The sequence below is a fragment of the Oncorhynchus kisutch genome, linkage group LG14, assembly GCF_002021735.2.
Source record: "Oncorhynchus kisutch isolate 150728-3 linkage group LG14, Okis_V2, whole genome shotgun sequence".
Classification (NCBI taxonomy): domain Eukaryota; kingdom Metazoa; phylum Chordata; class Actinopteri; order Salmoniformes; family Salmonidae; genus Oncorhynchus; species Oncorhynchus kisutch.
In genome coordinates this window covers 36,655,569-36,672,867 of record NC_034187.2, presented here as the reverse complement: position 1 = coordinate 36,672,867, position 17,299 = coordinate 36,655,569, and the positions used below count along the sequence as shown (strand labels likewise).

The 17,299-nt window shown below is 40.4% G+C and overlaps 1 protein-coding gene across 1 annotated transcript; it reads right to left on the bottom strand.

Annotated features, from left to right (window-relative positions):
- Positions 1–362: 362 nt before the first annotated feature.
- Positions 363–17,194, bottom strand: LOC109904504 (zinc finger protein 345-like). The gene is made up of 6 exons (XM_020501726.2): positions 17,012–17,194; positions 16,642–16,741; positions 3,129–3,266; positions 1,190–1,626; positions 998–1,121; positions 363–391 (listed from the first exon to the last, which is right to left on the bottom strand). Exons 1-6 carry the CDS (start codon positions 17,192–17,194, stop codon positions 363–365), a joined length of 1,011 nt encoding a protein of 336 aa, XP_020357315.2.
- Between the last annotated feature and the right edge of the window lie 105 nt (positions 17,195–17,299).

Genomic DNA, 17,299 nt, shown 5'->3' with positions numbered 1-17,299 from the left:
TGGAAGGCTGGAAATGGTTAGAGTCTGGGAAAGAAGAGACCAGACGTCCCAATTGAAAACGGTTAACAATCTTTATTACAATCATCACCCTTCGGTTGTGCCATTCAGATTCAATCGGGTGATTACCGGCATAAAAGGGCCATTATGGCATACTGGTAAAACATGAGCCTATCATAATTAAAACAAAGATAGAAAGAAAACAGGCCATTTATCATTACTGCATGAGAAATTAGCAAATGAACTTGAATGGGTGGTATAGCTTCAGTTCGGTGTGGTTTGAGGTAAACAGTCAAATGACTGGCTGGGACAGAGGGATACATCAATCAACTCCGGCAATAAGTGTGTCTGTCATTACACTTGTGTTAATTGCCTCCATCAAAGGGCGGGTACACTGTTTTAGACACAGGAATAATTTTTTGGTTGATGAACATGCCCAGGTATAGCCTACTTAAGTGATTCGTTTGACAATTATAAACATGCCTGGTTGTGTTACTGCACCATTAAAAGGTAGTACGCCTTTACTATTAGGCTCTTGATCTTCAGAAGTACCAGAATCTGCAATACTGCATATTTATATTTCAGGGAACGTATCCAATATGAATTATTTTCCACTTTTGCATATGTGATCTTTGATTATGGCTCATTACCTCCCGTGTAAAGTATATTATACAAGCTTACAGTTGGTACGTTACTGCTCTTGTCAAGGCTATCCATGGTTGGGATTTTGATCACTTGACTCCATTAATGGTTTAAGTTCCATGATCGCTCATACACACTGTGTTTTCTTGATGCTCTTTCAAGTTGGATGCAAATGTGAAACTCCTCCCACAGTCCGAGCAATGGTAGGGCTTCTCTCCTGTATGTGCTCTACGATGAAGAGTAAGATATGGCGACGTATTGAAGTGTTTCCCGCAATCAGGACAGGAGTATTGCTTCTCTCCAGTATGCACCTTCTCGTGTTGTTTGACATTTCCTAATTGAGAGAATCCCAACCCACACTCAGTGCAGTGGTATGGTTTCTCTCCAGTATGAACTCGCTTATGTACTACTAATACACTTAATGTTGCAAAACACTTTCCCCAGTCAGAGCAGTGATATGGCTTCTCTCCAGTGTGTATCCTCTGGTGTGTTCATGGAGATACATTTCTTCCCACAGTCAGAGCAGTAGTGGGGGTTTTCTCCTGTGTACATGCTGGTGTCTTTTTAGGTTACTGAGCTGAGAGAATGATTTCCCACAGTCAGGACAGTGATAAGGATTTTCTCCTGTGTGCAACCGCTTGTGTGCTGCTAAGGAATTGCGGTGTGCAAATTTCTTGTCACAGTAAGAACAGTAAGGTTTTTCTGCAGTGTGTATGCGCTTGTTACTGATTAGGCTTCCTGAGGTAACACACCTTTTCCCACAGTCAGAGCAGCCATACCTCTTCTCTCCTGTATGTAACATCTGATGTGATTTAAGAGTACTCATTGCTCTGAAATTTTTCCCACATTCAGTGCAGTGATAATGTTTCTCCCCAGTATGTATCTGCTGGTGTCTTGTTAAATGTGCTAATCGAGAAAATCTATGCCCACAGTCAGAACAGTAATATGGTTTCTCTCCAGTATGTACTCTCTGATGCTTCGCCATATTTATATTTGCCATACTACTTCTCTGATAGAGTTCAGTGTGTCAAATCAGAGGGTCTGCTGTCCGGACCTCTGGCAGTCTATGGGGGTGCCACAGGGTTCAATTCTTGGACCGACTCTCTTCTCTGTATACATCAATGAGGTCGCTCTTGCTGCTGGTGAGTCTCTGATCCACCTCTACGCAGACGACACCATTCTGTATACTTCTGGCCCTTCTTTGGACACTGTGTTAACAACCCTCCAGGCAAGCTTCAATGCCATACAACTCTCCTTCTGTGGCCTCCAATTGCTCATAAATACAAGTAAAACTAAATGCATGCTCTTCAACCGATCGCTACCTGCACCTACCCGCCTGTCCAACATCACTACTCTGGACGGCTCTGACTTAGAATACGTGGACAACTACAAATACTTAGGTGTCTGGTTAGACTGTAAACTCTCCTTCCAGACCCATATCAAACATCTCCAATCCAAAGTTAAATCTAGAATTGGCTTCCTATTTCGCAACAAAGCATCCTTCACTCATGCTGCCAAACATACCCTTGTAAAACTGACCATCCTACCAATCCTCGACTTTGGCGATGTGATTTACAAAATAGCCTCCAATACCATACTCAACAAATTGGATGCAGTCTATCACAGTGCAATACGTTTTGTCACCAAAGCCCCATATACTTCCCACCATTGCGACCTGTACGCTCTCGTTGGCTGGCCCTCGCTTCATACTCGTCGCCAAACCCACTGGCTCCATGTCATCTACAAGACCCTGCTAGGTAAAGTCCCCCCTTATCTCAGCTCGCTGGTCACCATAGCATCTCCCACCTGTAGCACACGCTCCAGCAGGTATATCTCTCTAGTCACCCCCAAAACCAAGTCTTTCTTTGGCCGCCTCTCCTTCCAGTTCTCTGCTGCCAATGACTGGAACAAACTACAAAAATCTCTGAAACTGGAAACACTTATCTCCCTCACTAGCTTTAAGCACCAACTGTCAGAGCAGCTCACAGATTACTGCACCTGTACATAGTCCACCTATAATTTATCCCAAACAACTACCTCTTTCCCAACTGTATTTAATTCATTTATTTATTTTGCTCCTTTGCACCCCATTATTTCTATTTCTACCTTGCACATTCTTCCATTGCAAAACTACCATTCCAGTGTTTTACTTGCTATATTGTATTTACTTTGCCACCATGGCCTTTTTTGCCTTTACCTCCCTTCTCACCACATTTGCTCACATTGTATATAGACTTGTTTATACTGTATTATTGATTGTATGTTTGTTTTACTCCATGTGTAACTCTGTGTCGTTGTATCTGTCGAACTGCTTTGCTTTATCTTGGCCAGGTCGCAATTGTAAATGAGAACTTGTTCTCGACTTGCCTACCTGGTTAAATAAAGGTGAAATAATAAATAAATATTTCCTGCTTGAGAGAAGCTCTTACCACTGCTCTGACTGCAATAAGGTTTTTCTCCCATATGAAGTCTGTTGTGTATTTTTAATCCAGTTGATGTTTTGAAACTCTTTCCACAGTCAGAGCAGGGGTAAGGGCTGTCTCCTGTATGTATACGCTTGTGTACATGCAGGCCTGATAAACCACTGAATCTCTTCCCACACTGGGAGTAGGGGTATGGCTTCTTTCCTGTATGTACAAGCTCAGGTATTTTCAGGAATGTTAAACATACAAATTTCTTCCCACGTTGAGCGCAGTTGATCGGTTTCTTGGCTTTGGTTTTCTGATGTTGTTTGGCTTCTCCTGAGGCAGAGTGAGGGTTGGGTCTTTCTTCTGTTGAAATGAGAGACTGGGGTAACACAATAGACAACAGCCACACATACCAACCAAACACTTGCACCGGATTTCAGCAAAAACCTGGGTTTATGAAATGGCTATGAATCCATTTGTAATTCCAGAATTGTGGCTGAATATTGTGGTATGTTGCATATTTGAAAATATCCTTAAAGTGTACAGAGCCAATCTTCCCTCTAAGCTGCGCGTAGCTCCCGGGACTGCAGCGCAGAAGAAATATCAGCCCGTGCAGAGAAGAACAAGATTGAACTTCATTCAACTTTCTAGAGTTTACCCCCTTAGTTAATGTTTCCCTTTACTGTGGGAATTGTGATCGAATCAACGCAATATTAGCCACTTTCAATGCAACATACCGAAACAAAACTGGATGCAAGAGATTTTGTTGTAGGCAGAACGCATCGGAGTAGGATTCTATTGCATTGAGACACTGCAGTTTGTCAGGCTTACAGACAGCTTCTTGGGGGGAGGAAAGGAATGCTGGACTCCACTGTTAGTCAGAACCCAGTTCGGCTTCTCTGGGCTCTGACTGGTCTTCTGTATCCTACAATTACAAAACACACCATTAGGCTACAGGCCACACTCATATATTTTTCAAAAACAAGCATATTCCATTAATTGAAACATTAAGATATGAATATTGAAATAAAAATGTATTTGGTTCTCGGCTTAGGGTATAGTGGCAGGTTTAGGTATGATAGACTAGTTGGGATTATTTACTTTCGTGATCAAACCAGTCTCACTCATTGACGGATACATACATTCAATTGAATGCTGTAAAAGGTCCCTAGGATAAATGTGCCAATTCTGGTTGCATTAAGTCATTAACTATCTTTGCTAAGATGTGTAACTGTCAAATGTAGCATAAATATGGATTTAACCATTTTCACATAAGATAAATATAAAGATTAAAGAGTCTGGTCTCGGTTATCTGCAATTGCTACATTTCTGTCAGAATTTGATATATAAGCACTGATTATTGAAAAATATAACTGATAAATGCTTAGTTCCGCTGTGTAGCCTGAAATATATCTGCAAGCAGCAATGTACGGGGTTCACAACTTGACAAAGGACGAGATGAGTTGGATAACAAAGCAAGAACTATCATGTTCAGTACCGGTCAAACGTTTACACACCTACCCATTCCAGGGTTCCTTTTTTTGAACCATTTTCCTCATTGTCGAATAATAGTGAAGACATCAAAACTATGAAATGACACATGGAATCATGTACTTGTTGGCTGCTTTTGCCTGGTACTGTATCGTCCTTTATGTGCAATTAGTGAAAGCATTATAAGATTAAGTATTCTTTTAGCATTAGCATATGTGCCTCTGTAGGTACAGTGTGGCAATATTTGAATACAGTGTGGCAATATTTTAAATATTTAGTATTAGCGTTACATATGCACAGAATGAGTTAATAGTTTCCTTGTTTTTGAGATCTCAATAACATATTTAGTGTGGTTCATCTTAGGGATGTCGGTGATAGTGATGACAAGTTGATAGGCACTGTGGAGTGAATTTAGTGGTTTAAATGGACACGTAAAATCAGATTATTTTTTGGGTTGGTCAATAAAATCAGTCATCTTTTGAATCCATTCGCCTTTCCCAAACTAAGTTAAGACATGTACCATGGGCATACATTTTAAATGTGGTGTCATTTAGTCCTGTGGTTCATTAGAATAAGATTTTTTTACAAGTTTTTTTAGCATAAAAGCATATGTGCTAACATGCATCTACTGGTATAGTGGCCATCAATGCATCAACAAGATTTTCTTAAACACTTTAGGGACTATTGTAAGGAGTCCATGAGAAGATTTGATTCTTTTAAACAGCGTTATAGTCCAAAAAGAGAATTGTTAATAGTTTCCTTATTTTTTTAAATGCCAAACTTAACATAGCGTCAAAGGCATTGCCATGATGAACTATGATAAACTGCATCTAATGTCTTTAATGAAGTGGCAGCTGCGTTCATATTGATCAAGGATGGGCAACTTTGATGGGGGTAGGGGCCACAAAAAAATAATTTTTACCTTTGGTATGGTCACATGAGATTGGTGGTTACTTAAGGCAAAAACTAAAGTAGGGTGGGTGGATGTCTAACCCGAACCTCTAGCAACCCAAAGGCAGTTGCATTCATATAGATCAAGGATAGGCAACTTTGATGGGGGTGGGGGCCACGAAAAAAAATTTAACTTATGAGAGGCCGCAGGGTAGCCTAGTGGTTAGAGCGTTGAACTAGTAACCGAAAGGTTGCAAGATCGAATCCCCGAGCTGACAAGGTAAAACATCTGTCGTTTTACCCCTGAACAAGGCAGTTAAACCTATGGCTGGAGGTAGTATTGAGTAGCTTGGATGAATAAGGTGCCCAGAGTAAACTGCCTGCTACTCAGGCCCAGAAGCTAAGATATGCATATTATTAGTAGATTTGGATAAAAAACACTCTGAAGTTTCTAAAATTGTTTGAATGATGTCTGTGAGTATAACATAACTCATATGGCAGGCAAAAACCAGAGAAAAAATCTGACCAGGAAGTGGGAAATCTGAGGTTTGTAGGTTTGCCTATCCAATATACAGTGTCTATGGGCTTCCAGTATACAGTGTCTAAGGCTTCCACTAGATGTCAACAGTCTTTAGAACCTTGTTTGATGCTTCTAATGTGAAAGATTGAGGAATGAGAGCTGATTGAGTCAGGGGTCTGGCAGAGTGCCACGAGCTCACTCAGGCGTGCCCCTGTGAGAGTTAGCTGCATTTCTACAGACAAAGGAATTCTAGGGTTGAAACATTATTTAAGATTTATGTTTAAAACATCCTAAAGATTGATTCTATACATCGTTTGACATGTTTCTACGAACTGTAATGGATTTTTAAAACTTTTCGTCTGGCCCACGCGTCATGAATTTGGATTTTGGAATTAAACGCGTGAACAAAAAGGAGGTATTTGGACATATATTATGGACTTTATCGAACAAAACAAACATTTATTGTGGTACTTGGATTCCTCGGAGTGCATTATGATGAAGATCATCAAAGGTAAGTGAATATCTATAATGCTATTTCTGACTTCTGTTGACTCCAGAACATGGCGGGTACCTGTATGGCTTGTTTTTGTGTCTGAGTGCTGTACTCAGATTATTGCATGGTGTGCTTTTTCCGTGAAGTTTTTTTTAAATCTGGCACAGCGGTTGCATTAAACTTCTCCTTATCTAAAGTTTCATGTAAAACACTTATATCTTTTATCAATGTTTTATGAGTATTTCTGTAAATTGATTTGGCTCTCTGCAAAATCACCGGATGTTTTGGAATCAAAACATTACTGAACGTAACGCGCCAATGTAAACTGAGATTTCTGGATATAAATATGAACTTTATCGAACAAAACATACAGTGGAGCAAAAAAGTATTTAGTCAGCCACCAATTGTGCAAGTTCTCCTACTTAAAAAGACGAGAGAGGCCTGTCATTTTCATCATAGGTACACTTCAACTATGACAGACAAAATGAGACAAATCCAGAAAATCACATTGTAGGATTTTTAATAGATTTATTTGCAAATTATGGTGGAAAATAAGTATTTGGTCACCTACAAACAAGCAAGATTTCTGGCTCTCACAGACCTGTAACTTCTTATTTAAGAGGCTCCTCTGTCCTCCACTCGTTACCTGTATTAATGGCACCTGTTTGAACTTGTTATCAGTATAAAAGACACCTGTCCACAACATCAAACAGCCACACTCCAAACTCCACTATGGCCAAGACCAAAGAGCTGTCAAAGAACACCAGAAACAAAATTGTAGACCTGCACCAGGCTGGGAAGACTGAATCTGCAATAGGTAAGCAGCTTGGTTTGAAGAAATCAACTGTGGGAGCAATTATTAGGAAATGGAAGACATACAATACCACTGATAATCTAACTCGATCTGGGGCTCCACGCAAGATCTCACCCTGTGGGGTCAAAATGATCACAAGAGCGGTGAGCAAAAATCGCAGAACCACACGGGGGGACCTAGTGAATGATCTGCAGAGAGCTGGGACCAAAGTAACAAAGCCTACCATCAGTAACACACTACGCCGCCAGGGACTCAAATCCTGCAGTGCCAGACGTGTCCCCCTGCTTAAACCAGTACATGTCCAGGCACCGTCTGAAGTTTGCTAGAGAGCATTTAGGATGATCCAGAAGAAGATTGGGAGAATGTCATATGGTCAGATGAAACCAAAATAGAACTTTTTGGTAAAAACTCAACTAGTCGTGTTTGGAGGACAAAGAATGCTGAGTTGCATCCAAAGAACACCATACCTACTGTGAAGCATGGGGGTGGAAATATCATGCTTTGGGGCTGTTTTTCTGCAAAGGGACCAGGCCGACTGATCCATGTAAAGGAAAGAATGAATGGGGGCATGTATCGTGAGATTTTGAGTGAAAACATCCTTCCATCAGCAAAGGCATTGAAGATGAAACGTGGCTGGGTCTTTCAGCATGACAATGATCCCAAACACACTGCCCGGGCAACGAAGGAGTGGCTTCGTAAGAAGCATTTCAAGGTCCTGGAGTGGCCTAGCCAGTCTCCAGATCTCAACCCCATAGAAAATATTTGGAGGGAGTTGAAAGTCTGTTGCCCAGCAACAGCCCCAAAACATCACTGCTCTAGAGGAGATCTGCATGGAGGAATGGGCCAAAATACCAGTAACAGTGTGTGAAAACCTTGTGAAGACTTACAGAAAATGTTTGACCTCTGTCATTGCCAACAAAGGGTATATAACAAAGTATTGAGAAACTTATGTTATTGACCAAATACTTAATTTCCACCATAATTTGCAAATACATTCATTAAAAATCCTACAATATGATTTTCTGGTACTTTTTTTCTCATTTTGTCTGTCATAGTTGAAGTGTACCTATGATGAAAATTACAGGCCTTATCTTTTTAATTGGGAGAACTTGCACAATTGGTGGCTGACTAAATACTTTTTTGCCCCACTGTAAATGCCATTTATATAAATCATACGTATTATTATCATACAATACTACACTTTAATTCCCATTAAATGTTTACATGTATAATTAGTTTATTGTAGGAAGGCTGTTTTTTAAATTTATTTGTCTTAGAAAATAATGTTTTCAGTAAGTTTCTCTCTGCTTAACCCCATGCCTCACCGACACACATGCTCACGCTCACATATACACACACACACACAGAGACAGAGCATGATATTTCATTAAAAGGCCAATTACATTTTAAAACCCTTTATTTCCCCATTAACATATTACTATTATTAAAAGTTACCATGCAATATTAAACTATACCTGTTAGTTTTTTTTACTAAACCTTTATAAATATCATACATATCACACATTACTACAAAATATATATTTTAAATGTATAATTACTTTCAATTGTTGGAAAGACAGATCTTTTCATGTCTTAGAAAAGAAGACCTCTGGAAGGGTTCTCTCTCTCTCTCTCATAACCTGACACCAGGCCTCACACACCCCCCAAGGGGGGCGAGAGACAGAGAGAGACTGCGATTTCATTGATTGACGGTAAATCACAATACACCTAGAATTGGTCTAGGAGCCATTTCTTCTGTAGTTTTCTGTGGTTTATATGTGTTAGACTGGTCATAGGATAAGTCTAACACCTGCTTATACTCATCCATACCTACCCCGGAAATTACTTTTTCATATACACGATCCCTAAACAGCAGATCCATAAGTTCACTACAACATTGTCCCACTGTTTCACATTTTATTTCAGTTCAAAAAGGTCACAACACAATCACCAGGACAGCTTTATTGCAAACACCCAAAACAGCTGCACTATCAGGTTACATAAGCACTCACTCGATAGCGTGAAAACATCTGGACAGGATGGAAATAGCGTGAAAACATCTGGACAGGATGGAAATAGCGTGAAAACATCTGGGCAGGATGGAAATAGCGTGAAAACATCTGGACAGGATGGAAAGAGCATGAAAACATCTGGACAGGATGGAAATAGCGTGAGAACATCCAGACAGGATGTACATAAATGGACATAACCACGTGACACATAAAATAGGTCATCAATCACTTACGGACACATGTCGTCTATTGTATTCTAATGCTTCTAATTAAAAACATTTATGGTGAAAGTTTTCTTCCCCAAACTCATGCGCTGCTTATGTATGCCAGTTAGGCTCTTACACCCCTTGTAAAGCGGATTAATGTGTTACATTTTAAGAAGTTATTTGACCACTTTAGTTGTGATACAAACCTTATTAAAACATATAGGCTATGGGCTAGGCTACATGAGGTGTGATACTAACCTTATCAAAACATATAGGCCTTTGGGCTAGGCTACATGAGGTGTGATACTAACCTTATTAAAACATATAGGCCTATGGGCTAGGGTACATGAGGTGTGATACTAACCTTATTAAAACATATAGGCTATGGGCTAGGCTACATGAGGTGTGATACTAACCTTATTAAAACATATAGGCCTATGGGCTAGGGTACATGAGGTGTGATACTAACCTTATTAAAACATATAGGCTATGGGCTAGGCTACATGAGGTGTGATACTAACCTTATTAAAACATATAGGCCTTTGGGCTAGGCTACATGAGGTGTGATACTAACCTTATTAAAACATATAGGCTATGGGCTAGGCTACATGAGGTGTGATACTAACCTTATTAAAACATATAGGCTATGGGCTAGGCTACATGAGGTGTGATACTAACCTTATTAAAACATATAGGCCTTTGGGCTAGGGTACATGAGGTGTGATACTAACCTTATTAAAACATATAGGCTATGGGCTAGGCTACATGAGGTGTGATACTAACCTTATTAAAACATATAGGCCTTTGGGCTAGGCTACATGAGGTGTGATACTAACCTTATTAAAACATATAGGCTATGGGCTAGGCTACATGAGGTGTGATACTAACCTTATTAAAACATATAGGCCTATGGGCTAGGCTACATGAGGTGTGATACTAGCCTTATTAAAACATATAGGCTATGGGCTAGGCTACATGAGGTGTGATACTAACCTTATTAAAACATATAGGCTATGGGCTAGGCTACATGAGGTGTGCGACTATGATTAGACAAAGTTGCAAAAAAAGACTTTGTTTCTTGGCTTACGCTTGGCATCATTCCCAAGTGATAATCTACTGTGCATTCAGAAAGTATTCAGAACCCTTGACTTTTTTCACATTACAGCCTTAATTTAAAAATAGATTAATTAAATAAAACAGCAATCAGCAAGCTACACACAATACCCCATAATGACAAAGTCAAAACAGGTTTAGAAATTTGTGCAAATGTATTAAAAATAAAAAACAGAAATACCGTATTCATATAGGTATTCAGACCCTTTGCTATGAGACTTGAAATTAAGCTCAGGTGCATTCTGTGTCCATTGATCAACCTTGCCGTTTATACATGTAAGGGTTTTCTTCCTCTTCATCTGAAGAGGAGAGACGAGAAGGATCGGAGGACCAATATGCGGCGTGGTAAGTGTCCATGGTTCTTTTAATAAGAAAATCTCAACATGAACACAACTGATACAAAAACAATAAACGTAGAACGAACGAAAACAGTACCAAGGGGTTGAAAAGCACAGACACAGAAACAAACACCCACAAACAAACAGTGAAACCCAGGCTACCTAAGTATGATTCTCAATCAGAGACAACTAATGACACCTGCCTCTGATTGAGAACCATACTTGGCCGAAACATACAAATCCCAAAATCATAGAAAAACAAACACAGACTGCCCACCCCAACTCACGCCCTGACCATACTAAATAATAACAAAACAATACAACTTAATTGGAGTCCACCTGTGGCAAATTCAGTTGATGGGACATGATCTGGAAAGGCACACACCTGTCTATATAAGGTCCCTTAGTTGACAGTGCATGTCAGAGCAAAAACCAAACCATGAGATTGAAGGAATTGTCTATAGAGCTCCGAGACAGGATTGTGTCGAGGGCACAGATCTGGGGAAGGGTACCAAAAAAATGATTCGGCATTGAAGGTCCCCAAGAACACCATGGACTCCATCATTCTTAAATGGAAGAAGTTTGGAACCACCAAGACTCTTGCTAGAGCTGGCCATCCGACCAAACTGAGCAATCGGTGGAGAAGGGCCTTGGTCAGGGAGGTGACCAAGAACCCGATGGTCACTCTGACAGAGCTCGAGAGTTCCTCTGTGGAGATGGGAGAACATTCCAAAAGGACAACCAATCAGGCCTTTATGGTACAGTGGCCAGACGGAAGCGACTCCTCAGTAAAAGGCACATGACAGCCCGCTTGCAGTTTGCCAAAAGGCACCTAAAGACTTTGACCATGAGAAACAAGATTCTCTCGTCTGATGAAACCAAGATTAAACCCTTTGGCCTGAATGCCAAGCATCACATCTGGAGGAAACCTTGCACCATCCCTACAGTGAAGCATGGTGGTGGCAGCATCATGCTGTGGGGATGTTTTTCAGTGGCAGGTACTGGGAAACTCACCAGGATCGAGGCAAAGATGGATGGGGCAAAGTACAAAGAGATCCTTGATGAAAACCTGCTCCAGGGCACTCAGGACCTCAGACTGGGGGGCGAAGGTTCACCTTCCAACACGACAACGAACCTAAGCACACAGCCAAGACACACAGCCAAGAAACACAGCCAACGCAGGAGACAAGTCTTAGGAGACAAGAGCGTGCAGAGCTGTCATCAAGGCAAAGGATGGCTATTTGAAGAATCTCAAATATTAAATATATTTTGATTTAACACGTTTTTGGTTATTACATGATTCCGTATGTGTTATTTTGTAGTTTGGATGTCTTCACTATTATTCTACAATGTAAAAAATAGTAAATAATAAAGAAAAACCCTTGAATAAGTAGGTGTTCTAAGACTTTTGACCAGTACTGTATGTGTGAAATTGGTTTTGATTTAGAATGGACCATTATCATTCACCTGTCTGGAAACGGGGTAAAAAATACATGTCATCACTGCACTTAAATAACGAATGGAGGACCCTATTCCCGTGGTTCATTTTCATGCCAGCAAGGTAGGATATACTCATGTTGTAAAGAGAAGCAATGCGCTTAATTATGGAAAGTGGAGAAATAAATATAGTAGGCCTAGCCTATAGAAAGCTGATGGGATCCTTTTTAACAGAAGTCATCTCTCTGTTTAGTCCACAATTGCATAGCCTATAGAAATGTCGTGCAACTTGAGCTCATAGGCTATCGTGAAGTGTTTGATTAGATTTTCAATTACATTTGAATTGATGTCAGAGTGATTTAGAGGGACAATAGAGTGCTGAGCACCAGGCAGTTATCAAGTGTGGTAGGCTACTAATTAACATCAGCAGCATCAGAGCTTAGAGAAGCCTAATTACCATGACTAAACGGTCACGTGGAATTTGGTGTGTGAGTGATGATCTATTATTTAAGTGTGTAATATTACTCTCTCAATGTGTAACATTCCACTCAATGTATACCAAAGTAACAAAAATTGAACGTTTCGTACTGCAACAGTTATGAAAGACAATGACATCCAATTTTTAGGCAATTATTAATATTATGTGTTACATAGTGTGCATCTGTAAAAACTTTATGTAATAGATCCTCTCTCTCTCTCTCTCTCTCTGGCTATGAAAAAGACAAGACTGTCAAAGCTGTTGAAGGATGAGGACCAAGGTGCAGCGTGGTGAGTGTACATTTTCTTTATTTCAAGCAAAATGACGCCAAACAATACAATAAACACTACAAAAACAAACCGTGACGTTGACAAGCAAGGTGCTCTAAACAGAGACAACTTCCCACACACACAGGTGGGAAAAGGGTATTTAAGTATGGTTCCCAATCAGAGACAACGATGGACAGCTGTCCTTAATTGAGAACCATACCCGGCCAAACACAAAGAAATAGAAAACATAGAACACAAAACATAGAATGCCCACCCCAACTCACGCCCTGACCAAACCAAAACAGAGACATAAAAAGGATCTCTATGGTCAGGGCGTGACAAAGACATGACATTGATTCCTGTTGATCATTTGGTCTGGTTATTATATGACCATGATGGTTATCTACGAAGGTTGGAACATCTTGAATAGCAATAAGGGGCACATGTACACTTAAATGTCCACTCAGCATAGCCCTCGGAGCATGGTTCCTCTCTAGTTTTAATCCTAGGTTTTTGACTTCTAGGGAGTGTTTCCTAGACTGTGCCTCGGCATATGCATTGATGGGTCTTAGATTTTTAGGCTGGGTATTGTGGTGGAATATTGACTCAGAAATATAACACTCTTACTAGAACTTGTGAATTCAAAATAGACTTTATTACAAACGTAACAAAGCCAAGCCCCTCCATGGAAAATACTAAATTCTATTCTGTCTCTGCATAATGTATAAAGTCCCCTCCCTCTATATGAAAATAGCTTCCCTTGACCTTTCTCCATCATTATCTTTTCATTTCAGTTCTTGATTGTTACATTGAATAATCTCCCACAGTATCTGTAAAACACTTTGGGACAACTGCTGATGCAAAAAAAAAAGAATTTTAATAAATACAGGAAACTAGCAATTGCCGTACCAAGCAGTGATGCAACCAGTCAGGAAACTAAAAAGATTTGGCATGGATCCTGAGATCCTCAAAAAGTTCTACAGCTGCAACATCGAGAGCATGGTTGCAGAAAATTTTTGCATGGTTGCAAAAATTTCTCGGCCTCCGACCGCAAGGCACTACAGAGGGTAGTGCGTACGGCCCAGTACATCACTGGGGCAAAGCTGCCTGCCACCCAGGACCTCTACACCAGGCTTGTCAGAGGATGGCCCTAAAAATGGTCAAAGATCCCAGCCACCCCAGTCATAGACTGTTCTCTCTACTACCGCATGGCAAGCGCTACCGGAGTGCCAAGTCTAGGACAAAAAGGCTTCTCAACAGTTTTTACCCCCAAGCCATAAGACTCCTGAACAGGTAATCAAATGGCTACCCGGACTATTTGCATTGTGTGCCCCCCCCTCCCCAACCCCTCTTTTACGCTGCTGCTACTCTCTGTTTATCATATATGCACAGTCAGTTTAACTATACATTCATGGAAATATATGTACATGCTACCTCAATTGGCCAAACCAACCAGTGCTCCCGCACATTGGCTAACTGGGCTATCTGCATTGTGTCCCGCCACCCACCACCCGCCAACCCCTCTTTACGCTACTGCTACTCTCTGTTCATCATGTATGCATAGTCACTTTAACCATATTTCCATGTACATTCTACCTCAATCAGCCTGACTAACCGGTGTCTGTATGGAGCCTCGCTACTGTGTATAGCCTCGCTACTTTTATAGCCTCGCTACGGTGTATAGCCTCGCTACTTTTATAGCCTCGCTACTGTGTATAGCCTCGCTACTTTTATAGCCTCGCTACTGTATTTTTCACTGTCTTCTTAGTGTTGTTTTTATTTCTTAACCTACCTATTGTTCACGTAATACCTTTTTTTGCACTATTGGTTAGAGCCTGTAAGTAAGCATTTCACTGCTGTATTCGGCGCACGTGACAAATAAACTTGATAAACTGATTTAATTCATGCTGTTCTGTGCTGATGGCTGTTGGAGACGGCAGCAGCAGTTGAGTGAGATGGGGCCTTTTATGGCCCTGCCTCTGGGAGCCTGTCTGCTTGTGACATGATGAGAGAGTGGAAGAGGGCCTTCCTGTAAGATATTTTGTGCTACAAACATACTTCTATTTGAAGAGGTTTTTGACCATTCAGGGACCTATTATCAAACAGTCATGAAATCATAAAAAATGATTGTCTACACAAAAGAATGTGAAATTGGTCAAAAAACATTTTTGTTGACAAGTTATATGCATGAAAATAAAGATGCTTTAAAATATGTGACATTTTGGAGAGATTTTTGGACAGTATAGGGGCCTCCTAGGCCTTGTTATGGATACATGTCTATTTAGATAGGTTGGTATAAGATATCTGCTCCATTTTTGGCTCCCATGTTGACAAGATGTTGGGGAATCACTGGAGGGAAATATACATCTCAATAAACACAATAGGTATTTTGTTACATTTCAGTCTTCTGTGAAATATTTGAAGTGTCATATTGGGATGCAAACTCAAAAATGTAAACTATATCTGACATGTTACTGTTTTCTTCTTTTTTAAGCCCCTGACCATGTGTGTGAGGTGTATACAGAATGTACATAAATGGGCATAAACAGGTGGCACAGAAAATAAAAATATTGACATTTAGGAATTGAAAATGCATCTAAAAATATTTCGTTGTGTCTTTTTTTGAACCTTTATTTAACTAGGCAAGTCAGTTAATTAAGAACAAATTCTTATTTTCAATGACGGCCTAGGAACAGTGGGTTTAACTGCCTGTTCAGGGGCAGATCGACAGATTTGTACCTTGTCAACTCGGGGGTTTGAACTTGCAACCTTCCAACGCTCTAACCACTAGGCTACCCTGCCGCCGTCTACGGAATACATAAATAACATGTTTTTGTTTTGTTTAAATATGTGTATAAAATATAGTTGCCTGTACAGTAAGTAAATGTAAGAAATACAGAAAGCATGAAAAAATGTTTTTGTAATGTCTAAAATAAAATATATGCATATAATATTTATTTGTCTGTACAGTAAGTAATGTAAATGCAGGAGCAATAAGAATTGTAAATGATGATAGAACACATCAAATTAATGTGAACATGAGGACACAAAGGAGAGTTTTAATTCAAATATCATCTTTTAATAGATTTTTAATGCTGAAAAAATCTATGTATGGCAAATCCAATTTGGGAAAATGGCCTGGTGGACAAAAATGAACAATAGTTAACATCCTTGCTACTTCAGCCATTTGCTATGTTAAAGTCAAATCACAGTTAATGATGAATGGATACAATTTGGAAGGATTTTCCAGAGTCATACCTCAGTAGGGTAGAGTGTCAGGTGGCACAACCATTGGTGCCATGAGGTCAAAGTGTGAAGGAGGGAGAAAGCCAGAGAGCTGTCTAGGAAGCAGTCCAGCCCCATGGCTTGGAGGCTTTGAGTTGGTCCCATCATTGTAATGCATTGTGGGGTATCTGCTGCCCCATAGACCTGCTGGCAGTGGGAAAGGTGTTAGCGAGGAGATCACCAGGGACATCTATGATTCGCTGACACAGTCTTGGTTAAACCACATGTGTTCTAAAGCAATATTCACCTGCTTTCATAGAGTAGGGATTCACTCCTTTGGGGACACTGCCAGTGTTCCCCTGATTTCCATGTGTCCCCATCGGTGGAGGTGGTGGTACACACTTCTTCTGTAAAACACATCAACACATTTTCCAAATTGTTGGTAATATTAGCACAGTTGAAATACAATGGTTGTTCACTGTTTTTAATTGAATTGAATTTAAGTGTGTACCTCAGCCTTGGGCTCAGTTTTGTTAACCCATCTGTGCAGAGTTGGATCCCAGACAATCTGAGGGAGAAGATATTAGCAATGTGAAGCAAGCCACAATTTATTTTTAATTTTTAAATCCACTCAATTGTCTCTACATAGAATATAGTGTTAATAACCAGTTCCTTACAGATCTGTCTTTGTCCTCGGGTAGATGAACCTCCTTCTTATTAGCTCTTCCACTCCCAAAGACCCAGCTGAGCCAGCCTCCACTGTTATTGTGAACAGCAGGGGTCTCGGGCTCAGCCACCGGCCGGCTGCCAGTCTGGAACTGAGGGTTGGCATCGGAGTGTTCCGGTTTGGTGATGGACATCATAGCAGGATGCTCAACATATCTAAGTCGGACATCTGTAATAAGTGGGAGAAGTCAGGCCACTCTGCTCATGTCACCATACAGAACAATTACTAGCTGACAGGT

Excerpts from the sequence above, each read along its gene's own strand:
- LOC109904504 (XM_020501726.2), bottom strand. The coding sequence starts at position 17,194 with ATGTCCATCACCAAACCGGAACACTCCGATGCCAACCCTCAGTTCCAG. Across the intron at positions 3,267-16,641 it reads TCCCTACTCTATGAAAGCAG|GAAAGAAGCCATACCCCTAC; the intron begins GTGAATATTGCT and ends TTGTACATACAG. Across the intron at positions 1,122-1,189 it reads ACCTAAAAAGACACCAGCAT|AGGATACACACTGGAGAGAA; the intron begins GTACACAGGAGA and ends TGAACACACCAG.